General features: G+C 40.8%; 1 protein-coding gene across 1 annotated transcript in view; it reads left to right on the top strand.

The window, feature by feature from the left end:
- LOC145344043 (ADP-ribosylation factor-like protein 8B-A) overlaps positions 1 to 19,482 on the top strand; it is an 89,593-nt gene that overhangs the window by 22,437 nt on the left and 47,674 nt on the right. The window contains exons 3-4 of the mRNA XM_080190787.1: positions 14,358 to 14,431; positions 14,619 to 14,712. Coding sequence (XP_080046913.1) covers positions 14,358 to 14,431; positions 14,619 to 14,712 — 168 coding nt within the window. The remainder of the gene's footprint in view (positions 1 to 14,357; positions 14,432 to 14,618; positions 14,713 to 19,482) is intronic.

Genomic DNA, 19,482 nt, shown 5'->3' with positions numbered 1-19,482 from the left:
CCTTGGTGTCATCTGCAAACTTGCTGATCACACCACTTACGCTCTCTTCCAAGTCATTTATGTATACTACAAAGAGGAGAGGTCCCAGTACTGAGCCCTGCGGCACACCACTGGTCACTGGCCTCCAGCCCGAAAAGGTCCCCTCCACAACTACCCTCTGTCTCCTATTGCCCAGCCAGTTCTCAATCCACCTAGCTACCTGACCTCATATCCCATGTGCCTTAACCTTTTCTACCAGCCTACCATGAGGGACTTTGTCAAACGCCTTACTGAAATCCATATAGATGACATCAACGGCTCTCCCATCGTCAACCATTTTTGTCACCTCCTCAAAGAATTCCACCAGATTCGTAAGGCAAGACCTCCCTCTAACAAAGCCATGTTGCGTATCCCTAATCAGATCTCAACGCTCCAAATGCTACAGATGCCTGGGGTGGCAGGCAGGGCAGGGAGATAAGGTAGTTAAGCATATGGGATATTTGCCTTTATTAGTCGAGTAAGAAGTCTCACAACACGAGGTTAAAGTCCAACAGATTTATTTGGTATCATGAGCTTTCAGACCACTGCTCCCTTCATCAGGTGAGGTGCAGAATGCAAGAGAGGGAGGTCACGCTGAAACTGTGTAAAATGCTGATTAGGTGACAATTGGAGTACTGCGTGCAGCTCTTGGTCACACATTATAGGAAGGACGTGATTGCTTTGGAGAGAGTGCAGAGGAGACGTACTGGGATGCTGCCTGGGTTGGAGGGTCTGAGCTATTAAATAAGCTGGGACTGTTTTCCTTGGAGCACCAAAGGTTGCGAGGAGACCCAAAAGAGGTGTATAAGGGTCAGAGATAAGATGGATAAGAAGAACCTTTCCCCATTAGTAGAAAGATTAATAACCAGGGGACATAGATCTAAGATGAGAGGTAGCAGGCTAAAAGGGAGTTGAGAAGGAACATTTTCATTTAGAGGGTGCTAGGAATTTGGAACTTGCTGTCTGAAAGGGTGATTGAGTTAGAAACTGTGGTAACATTTAACTATTTACGTATGCATTACCATAACCTCCAGAGGTCCTGGCCATGTGCTGGAAAATTGGATTAGTGTAGTCAGATCTTTGATCAGTATGGACACAATGAGTTGAAAGGCCTCGTGCTGTGCTTTAAACATCTATGAATCTAACTATTAACAATTTATCTTTTCCGCTAATGTTTATTAAGAAACCAAATTTTAAGAAGTGTGATCCATTCACTTTCATGCAGGCTTTACAAGGCAAACGAATGTGCATTCAATCAGTTAACCATGAATATAGTACAGTAAGATGTCTCACAACACTTGATCTTGATTGATTGAGCCAGTGGGCTGATGAATGGCAGATGGAGTTTAATTTAGACAAATGCGAGGTGATGCATTTTGGTAGACTGAACCAGGGCAGGACTTACTCAGTTTAATGGTAGGGCGCTGGGGAGGGTTACAGAACAAAGATCTAGGGGTAGAAGGTCATAGCTCTTTGAAAGTGGAGTCACAGATGGACAGAGTGGTGAAGAAGGCATTCGGCATGCTTGGTTTCATCGGTCAGAACACTGAATACAGGAGTTGGGACGACTTGTTGAAGTTGTACAGGACATTAATAAGGCCACACTTGGAATACTGTGTACAGTTCCGGTCACCCTATTATAGAAAGGGTATTATTAAACTACAAAGAGTGCAGAAAAGATTTACTAGGATGCTACCAGGACTTGATGATTTGGGTTATAAGGAGAGGCCGGGTAGACTGGGACTTTTATTCTGGAGCGCAGAAGGCTGAGGGTGATTTTTATAGAGGTCTATAAAATAATGAGGGGCATAGATCAGCTAGATAGTCAATATCTTTTCCCAAAGGTAGGGGAGTCTAAAACTAGAGGACATAAGTTTAAGGTGAGAGGGGAGAGATAGAAAAGGGTCCAGGGGGCAATTTTTTTTCCACAGACAGTGTGGTGAGTGTCTGTAACATGCTGCTAGAGGTAGTAGTAGAGGCAGGTACAATTTTGTCTTTCAAGAAGTGTTTTGACGTTTACATGGGTAAGATGGATATGGGCCAAATGTGTGCAATTGGGACTAGCTTAGGGGTTTAAATAAAAAGAATGGCATGGACAAGTAGGGTCAAAGGGCCTGTTTCCATGCTGTAAATATCTGATTCTATAACACCAGGTTAAAGTACAGTAGGTTATTTGGAATCACAGAGTGCTGCTCCTTCATCAGGTGAGCAGCGCTTCCAAAGCTCATGATTCCAAATAAATCTGTTGGACTTAACCTGGTGTTGTGAGACCTCTTCACTGTGCCCACCCCAGTCCAATGCTGGCATTGTCACATCGTGAATATAGTAGTACGTGATGAAATGAGGTTAATTTTGTGCCTCTGTGGGATAAACCTTCTGAAAACATCAGCTTACTAAAGATCCAGTAGATGTAAAATATTCTTTATATTGTATTCATTTGCAATTCTCTGGGTTCTAAATGCTTATGTGACTCTTGCTCTTCTCCCTCCCCCATCTTGGCTTATTTTTATGCATCCATTTCATTTCTTTTCAAATCAAACCCTTTGTGATGTTAGCAATTGCTCGTGCTTCACAAATCAATGTATTTGCTTAGCTGTTTGTAGCACGGATGTGCGTTGGTGTACTGAGGCATGTCTTGGTGTGCAGCCTGTTTAAGTAATTGCCTCGTGATAACAGTGAAAGTGGAACTGGATCGTCTGCCGAGATGTCCAATTCAGTTGTGAAGCGATAAATGGCATCTGAAGCGTGAGCTGTGTGCAGCCAGATGAACTTTGCAGCTGGGTGACTGCACAATCAAAAGGCACCTCCTGCTTTGGGGAAATTTAATTTACCTGAGATTTCAGAAAAGTTGCTGAAACAATTGCAAGTTTTGGCAGAACACATTATCAATTGGAATAGTATCTGACCATAATAAGTAATTTGTTTTGTATGGTTTAAAGATGAGTGGGCATTTTTCAACCCTAAATTCTGAAGATGAGTATATTCGCTGCAAACACAGCACAAGTAGACATATGATGAGTTTCCTTTTTGTTGTGGTAGTTATATCACTGTCTCTTGATACCAATTCTATCTCACGGCCTCAAAAGCTATAGAACGTCATTGGTTTTCCTTTCCACATACAATCTACAGATTGCTAAAGCCCTTTCTATCACTTATCACTGCTTCTTGAATTACCTGGTGTTCTTCCCTACTCTCTTTAGCCTTAGTGTTGGCCTGCAATACAGTCCATGACCTTTTACTGAGGGTCCTCAAGTAATGTTTCATGTCTGGTTTAAGAAAAGATGGGTATAACTGACATTGGTACAAAATGGCAATGTTGGTTCAGACAACCAGTAGGGGGGAATCTCACTAAGGAATTTGAATAAAATGCCCCTGGCAGCTCTTAAGATATGAATTGGTGACTTTAATTCAGGTTTTTGGTCCTTGCACCAAACAGTAATTAATGTGAACAAGCGAGTTATTGATAACTGAAAAGGATATCTAAAAACCATGTTATAAAATCATTTGATAATAGGATAAGTTGAAAGAATGATTGATCAGCAACTAAGAGGCAGTAAACCCATTTTTAAAAATCTGAATAGATCTCAGTTGAGTAGAAAAGAGCTTTATCCTGATCATTTTCAAAACAAATAGGAGTGCCGTTTGAATTGAAGAAGTCCAGCTTCTGATATTGTGAGTGTGTAGAATGTTTGTTTTATTCAATCCTATAATTAGTCAAATAAATCATAGGCAGTGCAATATTAGAAGCCAGCAATCCTACTTTGTGGTCTGTCAGAGTGGCTGACTAATTAACTATCTATAGGTGATAACCAGGTTAGTAGCAGGATTGAACATTAGCTCAGTCATAAATAAACAGGAAACAATGAGTGAATTGGGTCAGCAATACAAGGCCATCTCTAATCATTTCCTTGTATTCCTATCTTTTCATATCCTACTTTCTTCCCATGACCCTTGTGTGGGAACCGTAAACCAAAATGGAATGATGTCAAAGGAAGATATTACTGACAAAATTCCACTTTTTGGAGGCTCTAGATTGATACAGAACCAATACAAAATGGGGGCAACACGGTGGCACAGTGGTTAGCACTGCTGCTTCACAGAGCCAGGGACCTGGTGATTGTGTGGAGTTTGTATGTTCTTCCTGTGTCTGTGTGGGTTTCCTCCAGGTGCTCCAGTTTTCTCCCACAGTCCAAGGATATTTAGGTTAGGTGGATTGGCCATGGCAAAAAGCACAGGGTCATGGGGATGGAGTAGGGGTGTTGAGCCTGGATGGGATGCTCTTTCAGAGATTTGGCGCAGATTTGATGGGCTGAATGGCTGCCTTCTGTACTGTTGGGATTCTATAAATGTGGATTAGCAGGCAAATGACACTTGGAATAACAAAGTAAATTTCACTCTCAATAGACAATATGAGAAAGATGCATCTTACGTAACTACTCACATTTTTGTTATGACATGGTTCCACAATATGTTGTACTTTAGCCATGCAGGATAGGCCAGGAGTGCTATCTTACAGCAGCTTTCACTGAGTTTCACAGGTAAGGCACACTTTCGTGAATTCTCTCATTTGTGGGTTGCAGTAGTCTTGATAATGTTTAGTTCCATTTCAGTCAACGAATTCAGCAACACCCCGGTCTGAGGTGTGGCAATTTCTAGGAAAGTACCCAGTCCTTTAGTATCTCCAAGATATTCACACATCTTTCCAGATTATAGATCTTGTTAGCCAGTTTACACAGTACCTCTGAGAACTCCTTCCTCCTTTTACTGCCAAACAGAAAACCTGACTTTTCCCTGAAAGACTTGCTGCCTTGCCTCACTATTGTGTTCTGTTTTCCCTCTGTGTGCTGATTACCTTCACTCTCCAGCTCTCCTTTGTGTGAGTGGGTCACATGGTTTCTTAATTTCCTTCCAATTGGTACAGTTTCCAGCTCAAGGATCACCAGATAATATGCAGCAATATTTTTTATTATACAAAAAATTCCAGTTGATCCCTTTACAAATGATGCAAACTCAAAACATTCCTGAAAAGGCATAGATTTTACAGACCTTTTTAAAAAAAATTAGAAATTTTCCTCGCAGCTACATAAAACTCTGGCTCAAGTCGTTTATCGTTGTAGTTTAAAGTTCCCGTCCATCTAGCCTATGACTTGTCATTCATCGTGACATTTATATTAATTACCCATCTGCTCAATCAGACCCTTGTCTCCACCTTTTGTCTTCCTTGGCCCCATTAAAACAATTACACTCTCACCCATGGCATGGGTTTTGTTCCTGCTCTGTTCAGTCCAAGGAAAGCAAACTCTGATATCCTGTAGCAAACATCTGGCTTAAGTCCATTACAAACGCCGGTTGGATCAAATTGGGTCTTGTGTCCCTTTGACCAAATTGTTCACTGTTCATGAATCATTCAAGAATGGTGAAGGAGCTGGCAGAAATCATCTTCTTAAACCAGTTTTTTTTACATAAGAACATAAGAAATAGGAGTAGGAGTAGGCCATCTAGCCCTTCGAGCCTGCCCCGCCATTCAATAAGATCATGGCTGATCTGTTGTGGCTCAGTTCCACTTTCCCGCCCTCTCCCCATAACCCTTAATCCCCTCTCTTATCAAGAACCCATCAACCCGCTTCTTAAAAATATTTAGCGAGACAGCCTCCACCACTTCAACGGGCAGAGAATTCCAGAGATTCACCACCCTTTGAGTGAAGAAGTTCCTCCTCAACTCCAACCTCACCCCAAATACAAGTGCAAATGGATGATGAAGTTTTTTTTTGTCACAAACAATGAGGGTGAGATAGTGTGCCTCAGCACACACCACCACCACCACCACACCCCCCTCAAGCCACCAGGATTTTCTGGTCATACCAAAAGCCCATGGATTTTTGGCTGGGCCATCATATCTCCCAAGGTAGATCCCACCATGAGTGGGCTGGAAAATCCAGGCCTGAGACATGCAATCAGTTACCTCTGTTGCTTTCCCCACTTTACCTGGCTAACTTCTCCTCATGTTTCCTGCTGCCTGACCCTGGACTTAACACTTCCTCTGCATTCAATCCCATCTCCAATTATTATGCCCAGCCAATCCACTTCCTGCTTCCTTGACTCTATTGCCACTAAACTGTTGACCACCTAAGTCTGTTTACTGGCCTTTATTTTAGCCAAAGTTGTTAATGGTATGCCCTCCTCCATCTCCTTCCCAATCAAACCTCCCCTGTATCACCCCTCTATTCAAAAAGCCTTTGATTCCCATCTCAGAGTCATAGAGGTTTACAGTGTTGAAACAGGCTCTTCGGCCCAACTTGTCCATGCCGCCCTTTTGTTTTAAACTGTTAAGCTAGTCCCAATTGCCTGCATTTGGCCCATATTCCTCTATAGCCATCTTACCCATGTAACTGTCCAAACGCTTTTTAAAAGACAAAATCATACCAGCCTCTACTACTACTCTGGTAACTTTTTCCAGACACACACCACCCTCTGCGTGAACACATTGCCCCTCTGACCCCTTTTGTATTTCTCCCCCCTCACCTTAAACCTATGCCCTCTAGTTTCAGACTCTCCTACCATTGGGAAAAGAAAGTGACTACCTGATCTATGCCCCCCATTATTTTATAGACCTCTGTAAGATCACTCCTCAGCCTCCTGCGCTCCAGAGAAAAATGTCCCAGTCTATCCAGCCTTGCCTTATAACTCAAACCACCAAGTCCTGGTAGCATCCTAGTAAATCTTTTTCTGCACTCTTTCTAGTTTAGTAGTATCTTCCCTAAAATAGGGTGACCAGAACTGTGCACAGTATTCCAAGTGTGACCTTATCAATGTCTTGTACAACTTCAACAAGATGCTCCAACTCCTGTATTCCTTGCTCTAGCCAATGAAATCAAGCATGCTGAATGCCTCCTTCACCACTCTGTCCACCTGTGACTCCATTTTCAAGGAGCTATGACCATCTATCCCTTGATCTCTTTCGTTCTGTAACTCTCCCTAACGCCCTACTATTAACTGAGTAAGTCCTGCCCTGGTTCAATCGACCAAAATGCATCACCTCGCAATTATCTAAATTAAACTCCATCTGCCATTCATCAGTCCACTGGCTGAATTGATCAGGATCCTGTTGCAATCTGAGATAACCTTCTTCACTGTCCACTATGCCACCCACCTTGGTGTCATCTGCAAACTTACTAACTGTGCCTCCTATATTTTCATCCAAATCAATAACATAAATGACAAATAACAATGGACCTAGCACCAATCCCTGAGGCACACCGCTGGTCAGTTTGAACAACTACTCTCTGGCTTCTGTCATCAAGCCAATTTTGTATCCATTTAGCTATGTCATGTGTCCCATGAGATTTAACATTTTTGCACAATCTACCACATGGTACCTTGTCAAAGGCCTTGCTAAAATCCATGTAGACAACATTGTGCACTACCCTCATTGATCTCAACAGTAAATACTGATGAGCCATATTCATTTAGGATCTCACCCATTGCACATAGTTGACCTTGTTGATCCTTAAGAGTCCATACTCTCTCCCTAGTTACTCTTTTAGCCTTTATGTATTTGTAGAAGTTCTTGTTGGATTTTCCTTTACCTTATCTACCAAAACAATCTCACGTCCCCTCTTTGCCCTCCTGATTTCTCTCTCAACCCTACTCTTAGACCCCCTATGCTCTTAATCCCAGCCGTCATATTTCATGTGCCTCCTCCTCCTCCTTCTTCTTGACCAGGGTCTCAATATCCTGAATTATCCAGGGTTCCCTATTTGTACCAGCCTTGCCCTTCACTCTAAGAGGAATGTGTTTACCCTGAATCCTGGTTAACACACTTTTGAAAGCCTCCCAATTACCAGATGCCCCTTTGCCTTCCCACAGACTCCCCCCAATTAACTTTTGAAAGTTCCTGCCTGATATTATGGTAGGCATTTGAAATGCAGAGCACTGACATTTTTTTATATATTTGATTTCACTATGTTTTTAAGCTCACCTTTGTTCACCATTTTTATGTTGCCCAATTTGCGCTGATTGATAGCATTGGCACATTCATTATTAGGGATACATTAGGACATATAGCACTGCCTCCATCCCCTCTATTTAATGGTCCTATCTCAGTCGTGTTTCCCTTGCACTAAGGACTCAGTAATGATACAGGGAATCCTCTAACCAAGTCCCCAGCACCCCCTCTCCTGAAACAGCATCAGGAGATGAGCGACTCTGTGAATCATTGCTCTGTAATGATCCAAGCCACAGGAAATCTGTGAGCTGGCAATAGCTAGACCGGAGTCAAACATTTGCAGTATTTCTGACGATAATCATAGTCCTTTCCTCAGTGCAAGTGATCATCTCCCTCCTGCATTGAACGGGCAGCTAGCATTCGGGGTCTCCCCATCACCAGCTCCCAGATTTGTTGGCCCTCGCAAGCTCCCAGGGTGCATATGAGAGGCCACATTGAGAAGGATCCAGAAGGAAAGATACAACGAGGGTGACTGATGTACCGCGATGCCTGCTAATGAGATGGTAATGCGTGCAAATCAGGCTTATGCCTTTCTTGGGCTCAAAGTGAGGCAGAGTGGGAATTAGAGGCTGTAAAATCACATCAGGATCAGGGCTAGTTTCAAGAGTCCTTTTCTTTATTCCAATTCAATCCAATCCAATCAAATCCAATTCAGAGTTCCAACAAGTTGAGACATTCCCGATCCAAACTGACAAGACAGGGCTCTCACCTCCTGTCTAGGGCTTGATCTACACGATCCAAGCTGATGGGAGTAGGCATAGGTCCTCCTCCAAGGCTTGATCTCATTTGCATCTTAGCCAAAAGGCCGAGATGCCGCTTTAAAAAATTGCTTCAAATGAAGCTGAAATGTAACCTAATGACTTCAATCAAGTGCAGCATGTCGATACTACACTTGATCTTAGCCAAAAGGCCGAGTTTCAAGAGTCCTTTTGGTTTTGTTTGTGAACATGTCAGGTTTTTTACATTGGTAATCAGCTTTGCTCATTTTTCATTGGCCTGAATGTAGATGCTTCACTGTGACACTTGTGAGAAATTTGGAATCAAAATACCAGACATCTTAAACCTGTGTTGGGGCAAACCCTCTGGGCCATCATATATTCCTCAGCCTAGCAGCATGACAGCTTTGTATTCACAGAATATGAAGCTTAGCTATAGTACCTTGCAGCTCCCCTGTATCTACTAGGGGAGGCGATGGCCTAGTATATTATTGCTAGACTATTAATCCAGAAACTCCGCTAATATTCTGGAACCCAGGTTCAAATCTCACCAAGGCAGACAGTGGAATTTGAATTCAATGAAAAATATCTGTAATTAAGAATCTACTGATGACCATGAAACAATTGTCATAAAATCCCATCTGGTTTTCCATTGTCCTTTTAGGGAAGGAAGTCTGCCACCCTCATCTAGTCTGGCCTACATGTGACTTCAGAACCACAGCAATGTGGGTTGACTCAACAGCCCCTGGCCAACAAGGGATGGGCAATAAATGCTGGCCAGCCAGCGACAGTCACGTCCTACGAATGAATTAAAATATACAGTTAGGTATTTGGGGAAATTTAAAAGTAGAACACTGCAGATGCTGGAAATCTGAAATAAGAATAGAAAGTACTGGGAGGGAAAAAAACACACAGTTGGTCACAGATAGATGGTGCCTACCCTGCTCAGTGTTTTCCAGCATTTTCTGTTGGAGTGGAGTTAACCAGTGTGTTGTTAACTAATGTATGCTACAAATCTTTGTTATATAGCTATTTATTAGTGGGAAGGGTTGCTTGGAAAGTTCACTTTGAACTGAGCAGTGTACAGTGATCCGCACATGGTACACATCAGTGCAGAGATGAATCCTGTCAGTTGCACAATTTTCCTTTAAGATCTTAAGGAGAAGATGGTTGATGAGTATGCTTGCTAGATGCCCCAGTAGCCTGACTGCAGATAAATAAACTCATTGATGGAGTCCTAAAGATTAAAATCTATTTGTAACTGTAAGAAGAGAGCTAAATGATATTAAAGCTGCCAGAACTGAGAATTGTACCATGCAAGATAGAAATATATAAGCATGTGACTGTGAAATTGAATCAAACAGCATTAAAGAACCAGAAGATCATTTATGGTGAGCCAAGTACTGTTGCTATTTCCAGAATCCTATCAGTGTTAATCCATTAAAAAGATGATGAGCATAGTTTTAAATTTAAGGTTTTGCTTTGTGTATCCACTGGAATTTCTTGAATGCAACTAAATTAGTGGATTAAGGTTATCCATTATAACTTGAACTTTCAGAAGCTCCAAATCTGCAGCTCTTAAAGAAGCTTAAGGCAGGTCAGTGAACTACATTTTTTTTTAACTACTTTGAGATTTAGCTTGGCAACAAAACAAATGATGCAGCTCCAAATGTGTACGGTTCTGGGAGGGTTGCAGTGAATGTCGTTCCATCTGTGTTCTGGGTCCAGCTCTTCACATTATGCAAGTGGTGAAAAACGTTAATAACATTCAGTGCCAAACTCTAGCTAATGAAGATAGACTTTGGATGGAACTTGATAAGAGCAAAAGACTAATAAAATACATGAAATCTGGTTGGAACCCAGTGGCACAGGTAACTTTAAACTGGAAGATGGTGACTAAGGGGTTATTTTACAATTGTGCCATTGATTGGCATTAATAAATGTGTGAATTTTCCATTCCACTTTCCTTATCACTTATTTCTTGAGAATTTGCATATTTCTACATTAAGTAATGACAAAATGTAAATACAATAAGAAATATCTATTTGGACTAATATCTTATAAATTTCTTTCATTAATATGCTGATTTCCTCACTAAAGTGACTTTTTCTGGGCTAACACAATCACTACAATCTTATTTTGCCATTATAAGCAATTCTTATCACTTAGACTTGCAATTAAAAGTTTCAGTCCATGAAATTGCAATTATGTCTTTGATTCTGTAACCCTGCCACCTTCCAGTCATCCTCACCAACACCCCAACCTCCAGTTCTGCACAATCAATTAAAACCACATTATTAAGATGGTTATTTTTCTTTTGGGTGACTCTTATCTTTGAATCCAATGGATCATAGTTCCCTGAAAGTTAGGAATCAATATCTAATGGTGCATCTCTCATTTACTATTGTATGCTTCATTATCAGTTCAAAAGTGAAATGGTTACTACCGTTTTAACTATTTGTTTCTCTTCCCGCACCTAGTAGTGCACAAGGCAGCCTTTCATCTATTTTTATTGATAACTTTTTCCAGGAATACGTTGCTAGTCTGTTGTCAGAGGCTTATAGCTTGAGAAACACCACTCTGCATCAAGCATAGCTGCCCAGGGGTCTCTATCCGCTCTTAAGTTGTCCATGTTATCAACCATGGCTGTCAAGTCCCAAGGTGGGACTCAAACCCAGAGCTCCTGGTTCAGAGGCAGGGGTGCTACCCACTGTGCGACAAGACTTCCTAATACCACCTTACTGCACCTTGTGAGGTACATCAGTGCAATCCTAGCATTCCAGGATGAGATGGTGAGGGTTCAAACAAGTATACTTCCTTCAAGGAGAAGATTGGGACTAACAAACCTCGAGCCCCCTGGTTGTCAAGAGGCTTGAAAAAGGCAACCTTGTGACAGATACCAAGGCCATAATACTAAAGAAAATCTATAGGAGCATGAAAAGTTTAGGGGTGAGAGGAAATCAAAAACACAGCCTGAAAATATCTTAGCAAATAAAATCAAGGAAAATCCAAAGATACTTTTTATAAAAACATAAAGGGCAAGAAACTAACTAAAGAAAGATAGAGCCTATTTGGGACCATAAGGATAACCTGTGTGTGGAGGCAGAGGATGTAGATATGGGTTCAATGAATACTTTGCAATATTTGTAGTGTTCCTCTTTTTTTGTAAAAAAACCAATCAGGGAGGAATATTAGATGGTTTAGCATAATTATAGAAGAAGTATTAAGGGATTTGATATCTATAAAAAAATGGATAAATCTCCAGGCCAGGACAAAATGTGTCTTGGGTTTAAAGAAGCAAGTGTAGAAACAGCAAAGGCACTAACTATCTTTTCTAATCCTCTGGCTAAAGGTATGGTACCAGTGAATTGGAGGGCAGCTAACATTATACCTTTTGTTTAAACAAGGAAAATGGGATAGACTGAATAACTAGAGTCCAGTCAACCTAACCTCTGCTAGGAAAGTTATTGGAAACAAATTGAAGAGAAAGGATATAAATTCATTTAGAAAGACACATGAATCAACAACAGGCAGCATTAGTTACAGGAAACAATTGGAGAGGGTTATTTTCCTTCTAATAAGCTGAGGGGAGACCTAATTGACATGTATAAAATCATGAGGGGTCTACATAAAATAGGAAGACCCTGTCCCCTTTGTTCAATGTTTCATAATTAGGGGCAAAGATTTAATAAATAGCTGGGTAATAGGTAATTAGAGGGAATTCCAGGGGAAATCCTTCCTCCCAAAGGATGGTAGGGATGTGAAACTCTCTGCCTTGAAAGACTGAGAAGCAGAAACCCTCAAAAGTTAAAAATGTCCATGGATATGCACATGAAGTTATACATGGATGGAAAGTGGGATAAGGCTAGGTGGCTTCTTTTTGGACATAATGGGCTGAGTGGTCTCCTACCATGCAATAAATCTCTCTATGATTTTAATGAATATAGCATGGGCAAAGGAGAGGCTTTAGGTTCAGGAAAAGCATTCTCTTTGACTAGATCACCTAAGGTAATGAAAGTGCACACATTTATTTAAGAACATCACAAAATAACTGAAAGGTTAGGAGAAACTTTGTGTCGACAGAATTGTTTGGACATGGAATAGTCTCCTAGGAGGAATCCACAATAGTGAAATGGATAAATGGGGATAAAAATTAAGAGTGTAGATAGGGAAGAGGAATAGGTCTAAATCTCAAAGATTTGGTGCAGAAATTATTCTGAAAGTATGTGTACACTGGGAAAATTACAAAGAAGTGTTTGTATCCCTGTGTTGATGAGCATGCTGATGCCAATGAAGTCAGACTGATCAACCCTTTCCATACAGTTGTCTTTTGAATTGTCCGTCACATGTTATTTTTTTTTTCACCCTTTTTCAAATCTTTTGGTGGCCTGACTCCTGTCTTTGCTGCTCCTTGAGTTTACTGTCTGATTAGAATACTGAGAGTGATGCCAATCTTACTGTCAGAGCTCTGAGATAAATTGGTTGTGACACTGCCAACTCGATATCAACTCGATCAAATTTATTGTGTCCCAGAATGTGAAAACATTGAGTATAGGAGTTGGGACATTATGTTACAGTTATATAAGTCATTGCTGAGGCTGCACTTGGAGTATTGTGTACAGTTTTGGTCACCCTGTTATAGGAAAGGCATTGATAAACTGGAAAGAGTGCAAAGGAGATTTACGAGAATGTTGCCAGGACTAGTGGTCCTGAGTTTTAGGGAGCAGTTATCCAGGCTAGCACTTTATTCCTTGGAGGGTAGGAGAATGAGGGGGTGACCATTTTTTTTCCCCCAAGTCAAATATTTATTGATAAGGCATAGTTTTTAGTACAAAACATGATTAATGCAGTTGTTATTCATTTGCAGTATTGGCAAAGTCCAGTGTGCATTGTGTTTCATTCAAGTTGGCTTCCATCTCTCAAAATAATTCATGCGTTATCAGTCCTAATCTTCACATGCTACTCCATTACTTCAACCTCTTGGGATTTTTAATAGCAACAGAAATGTACAGGATAACAAGGAGGAAAAGGGATACCCACAGCATGTTGGCAAAGATTGCTAGCTGTACATCTATGATCTTTCCAGAGGGGTTGGCAATTAGATTCTGCTTCAGGGCTATCTTTATTGAGGTGTATGAGACCATGAGGGGCATAGATATGATGAATGCACTTAGTCTTTTCCCAGGGAAGGGGAATTGAAATCTAGAGGGCATAGGATTAAGGTGAGAGGGAAAGATTTAAAAGGTTCCTGAGGGATGACAACTTCATGCAGTGGGCAGTGCACGTATGGAATGAGCTGCCAGAGAAAGTGGTTGAGGCAGGTACAATAGTAACATTTAAAAAGCACTTGGATAAATACACGAATGGGAAAGGATTAGAGGGATTATGGGACAAATGTGGGCAATTGGAACTAGCTGGGAGGGCACCATGGTCAGTATTGACCAGTGGGGCCAAAGGACCTGTGTTTGTTCTGTATTGTCTCTGACTCTAATGAGCTTTTCGGAGTGAAAACTGGATTAAGTTTCAGAATGTTTTACTGTCCGGTTACAAATACCATTTGTGTTTTATGTTTTTAATAAAGTGCCACATAAATGTATGTGTGTTTTTTGTCCCCACAGATTTGGGATATTGGTGGTCAGCCGAGATTCCGAAGTATGTGGGAACGTTACTGCAGAGGAGTCAATGCTATTGTGTAAGTTTTGAAATTGTAATGATCTTCCTACTTGTTTTAATGTCATGTGTCGTGCTCTCCTGCTGCCCCTCCACCACCATACTCCCCTATCCTCCCAACCACCTTGAGCTTGTTTCATAATTCAACTGAGTTTGTATCCATTGAGTGCACTTACACATCATTTACCCTGTCTTTGACTTGTTTTTAGCTACATGGTGGATGCAGCAGACTATGAAAAGATTGAAGCTTCAAAGAATGAACTTCACAACTTATTAGATAAACCACAGTTGCAAGGAATTCCAGTAAGTCTAACTTTTTTTTTAAACCTTGGCCCAGGTTTTCACTGTAGCAGAGAGCCTCTCCGTCTTGGCGAAAATGGCCAGAATAAACCCCACCACCAAACACGGCATTTCCTATTTTTGCAAGTTGAGAGTGGGGTTGAGCCTGGATTTGTGCATGTGCAATTTACGGTGGCAACTGGCTATTTAAATCATCCATTGCCTCCACTGATGTGAGATTTTGGTAGGCCAGGAGTGTGGAACCCCGAAGATTAGACCAGGTAAGAAGATTTCTGAACTTGGTGAATTCATCTGGATCGCCAGGATACCTCTTTGAAGAGATAAGGTATCCCTTTGGGTACGGTCCTGCAACAGCTTTGGGAGAGCTACGGCATGCTTTAGGAAAGCTACAGCAACCTTTTGGGAGAGGTAAGGCACCTTTTTGGGATTGTTAAACAAAATCTTAATTGTGCATAGATGCTGGAAAATGTCAAAGAATTTGTTAACCTGTCAAAGGATTTGGCTTGAGGTGATATTGGAGCTATGGAGGGCCAAAGAGGTTTCAGAGGCCACAGATGGTGGGTGGAGGGCATGAGCTGGCGTAGGTTCGAATGGTTAGGGCATGGGGATTGTGAAGCAAAGGCTGGAAGCTTGTTTTGTGCTTTAACTTCTTAACAATAACTTCAAAATGAAGGTGCCATAGCAGGGAAGCCAAGCCTTCCAGTCAGCCCACCTCCTCCACACCTGGCAGCCTCTGTACTTGATGTGGGCTGATCTAGCCTGGTTTCCACCCCCTTGGAATAAAAGTCCAGCCGACACGCAGCCATTTCTAAAAGGCAGACTCACAGAAGCAGGAATTCGCCTGCACCTAAGGCGGGAACAGAAATTTGGACCTTGGTGTTCAGAATGCATTGCATAGCTGCCTACAAATTCAAAGAGGAAAGCCTTATTCCTTAGCTTTTTACAACCTTATAATTGCCAGCTAATTTGTTTAACATATTTATTATCTATTAAACAATTCTTTGTAAAATCATAAGTTTTCTTGTGCATCCACGCAACTCTTTTTTTTAAATCAAATTTCACAGCTTCCCCCCCCCCCACACACACACAATCAGTGTTTTGCTTGACGACAGCTCATGGATTTTGTATAACACTATCAGAGAATAAGGGGATGTAGGTCTAAGGGGGGGTGCTGGCCTAGTGGTATTATTGCTAGACTATTAATACAGAAACTCAGCTAATGTTCTGGGGACCCTGGTTTGAATCCCACCACAGTAAGAAGTCTCTCGACACCAGCTTAAGTCCAAACAGTTTATTTGATAGTAATCCCACAAGCTTTTGGAAATGGCCTTCTACTATCAAATAAACTGGTTGGACTTAAACCTGGTGTTGTGAGAGTTCTTATTGTGTTTGCCTCAGTCCAACGCCAGCATCTCTACATCAATCCCACCACGGCAGATGGTGGAATTTGAATTCAATAAAAAATGTATCTGGAATTGAAAATCTACTGATGATAACCATTATCAATTGTTAGGAAAAAAACCCATCTGTTTCAGTAATGTACTTAAGGGAAGGAAATCTTCCATCCTTGTCTGGTTTGACCCAGTTGTGACTCTGGAACCACCACAATCTGGTTGACTCTGAACTGCTCTTGGGACGAGCAATAAATGTTGGCCAGCTAGTGATGCCCACGTCCCATGAATGAATTTAAAAAAAAATTGTCCATACAATTTGCAACATAATGATCACTGGCTTTCAGAAGTTGCCCTGCTGGCATTGTCTTAGTACAGGCCAGCCACTTTCCCACTGGAGGATATATGATAGTTCTGTTTTAAGAAGCCAATGATAATTAAAACAATTGGGGAATCGTCACGTCCGACAGTATTTATTTGTCTCTTTTTGAAGAAAGATAATAAAGGCGAGATATCAACCCTGAATTTTAGCTGTCTTAACATCTCACAGCTGAGCTGGCCATGTAATGCAGCTCAGAGGTACAAGTTTCTGTTAAGTACCACAGAGAAAGACATGTATTTAAGTAGTATTTTCTTTGATCTCCGGATGTCCCCAAAGAGCTTTGTATGTGAACAAAAAGGAGTTCCAATGCCATTGAGCAATGCTGTTAGGGCCATTATTCTAAGTGGATCAAAGCTGGCTTGTTTTATGTTCAACTTGATAAGAAAGACAGCCAATAATAGACCGCAACTTTGACTGCTGCTAATAGGCATAATGTCACAACTCCCAGGGGCCAAATGAAATGGAAGTTGCAGAATCCAACTCGGACAGCAGTGCCTGCTGTTTCTTAATTCCCTTTGTGGAGTTTGTCCCATTGATGTAAACAAATCGGATTCAACAGTATCTTTCAGTAGCTGGTGAAAAGAGGGGATGAATTTCATACTATATCCTTCATTTTGTACAGTTATTGTCACATCATTGGATTCACGTGGTCTCTGAAGGCTGTTGTTTTAGGTATCATGGTGCAGTCATCGAGAATAGTTCTTTCCATGTTGGTAGGAGTGATAGTTTGCATCAAAAAGTGGATAACTTGCTGCAGTGCAAGTAATAATTGCTGGTGAAAATGGAAAGCAATTAATACCATGTGGTAATTCTACACTGGCGCATGGGGATTATGCTATCAAATGTTACAATTATCTTGCTTTACACCTTTTGTAATTTTCTAATGTTGTTCAGCAGAGTTTGAGACAGCATTCTGCTTTTAAAAAGCCCTTGTAAATAGGGGGGAAAGATTGAAAATAAAAACTTATGTTGACACAAATATGCACTTTTAAATTGAAAAGCCTTTTGTTAGATCATTCAGAAGGCAGAAAATTGATACCCTAAGACAACAGTTTCATTCATTAGCTGTTGTGGAATCAGTGCATTGATTCCAGTGTCATTCATACTCAGTTAATTTAATTTAGTTAGTACAGTAGGAAGATGATATTAAGCCATTATTTGCTGTGATAGGGAATCTAATAGCACCTTTTTTGAAAAAAAAAGCAAAATATTCATTCTTAGGACATGGGTGTAGCCGGCCAGCCAGCATTTAATCCCCATGCCTGTTGTTGTTATTTTGATTCTTGCAGGTTTAGGTTTTAAAATGTTTTTTCTGTTGTGAATTGCTGATAGTGTGACCTGATCAGGTTCTAGCCACTTGGCTGCTATGATCTGAGTGAATAGGACTTGTAAATATGTGTCTCGTAACTTGGAAGATTGTGAAATTAACAGTGCAAGAACTGAGAAAGAAGTGTAAGTTTGAATGGATGAATTAAATGTCAAATCAGATGCAGAAAGGGAAATAGAGATTGGATGAATAAAGAGAGAGTATTTTTTAATTATAATTTTGATATTGAACAGCAATTAAAATTGAAAGGAATGGAATTCTGCATTTGTAATAATAAACTTATCAGTGCTAGGGATTGACTGCATGTTGTTAAACGGATACATAGATAGGAATGTAGCTTGCATCTTTCAGGACCCGAAAGATCCGGGAAATGGGATTAGAACAGTTAGGTGGCTGTTTTTGACTGGCGCAAATGGTGATGGGCTGAAGGGCCTTTTCTGTACCTCCCTATGACTTTATCACTGCAGCATCTTTACACCATTCAATATGTTTCAATAGCGAGGCATGTGTCGAGTTGCCATTTTTGTGAAGGTAATGGCCAAGTGGCTCATGTCAGAAAGCAACATTTGGATTTCCATATTCACTGGTGCAGCTGCCCTTGTCTAAAGTTGCTGTAGCCTTTGTGAATAAATAACAATTTAGCACAATTAGCCTTGCAGTTAATTTGACAACAAATTATAGCCCATTATTTCAGAGTTCTGTAACAATAGATCAGCTAACTAAAATAGTTCAAACTTCTCAAGTTAGTGCACTATTGCAATAAACTACATTAAACAATTCATACATGATTCAAAGGTCCAAGATAAATTTCTGGTAAATGTCAAATAGAGATAGTGGACTCTCAGTAGAGACATTTGTACTGAACAATTGAACAGTGCAAGTGTCTGACTACCTGTTCATGTCATGGGACTTTGTTCAGATCCATCCCAGCTTGAGAGGTGTGAAAGTCTTGTCTCCCTTATTTAGAATTGTCAAAATCCTTTAAAGACACTTACCAGAAAAACTATACCTGTTGACTATTACTAGACTTCAGTAAGCTGTCCAAAAAAGTACAGAGTTGGATTCATTGCAAACATCTATTTCTTGTTTGCAGAATGAGTCCTTGGATATTTTGGGCTTTTGCTTTAGATGTCTTAATATGTAATGACTGGAAAAGCAGCGTTTATTGCTTATTCTCAGTTGTCCTGATGACATCAGAAATGAACTATGTAAAGTGGAAGGTGTATGTAGGGCAAACCCAAAGCATGAAAGGCTATACTGAACCTGTTGGTTCACCTTGTAGCTGTATCATACTCATGTCCTTCTCGTGCTAGCCTACAAATTGCCAGATTTGGTGAATATACTTTAATCTGTTGTTATGCAATTTGTCATCACCACCAGGTGAGTCATCAGTCTGGAACCCTGGCCATTGCACTATCATATCATCATACACTCTGCATGTGGCCACATGCAATGTTCCAGGACTAAGATCACAGCCAGACAATTCAATGATAATTTTAAGTAAAGAACAAACCTGTGGCTTTGTGACCAATGAAGTACTTTTGAAGAGCAGTCGTGTAGTAATATAGAAAACACAGCAGTGGATTGTGCGCAACAAGGTCTTGTAAACAACAATGCAATAATGACCAGATATTTAAGTGAAAACCCAGAAAAATGGAGCCTCCAATGTGAAC

Source organism: Carcharhinus amblyrhynchos, chromosome 6 (assembly GCF_965287045.1).
Source record: "Carcharhinus amblyrhynchos chromosome 6, sCarAmb.v2.hapA, whole genome shotgun sequence".
NCBI classification, from domain to species: Eukaryota; Metazoa; Chordata; class Chondrichthyes; order Carcharhiniformes; family Carcharhinidae; genus Carcharhinus; species Carcharhinus amblyrhynchos.
Note: the sequence above shows the minus strand (reverse complement) of the source record. Positions and strands in the feature narration are given on the sequence as shown.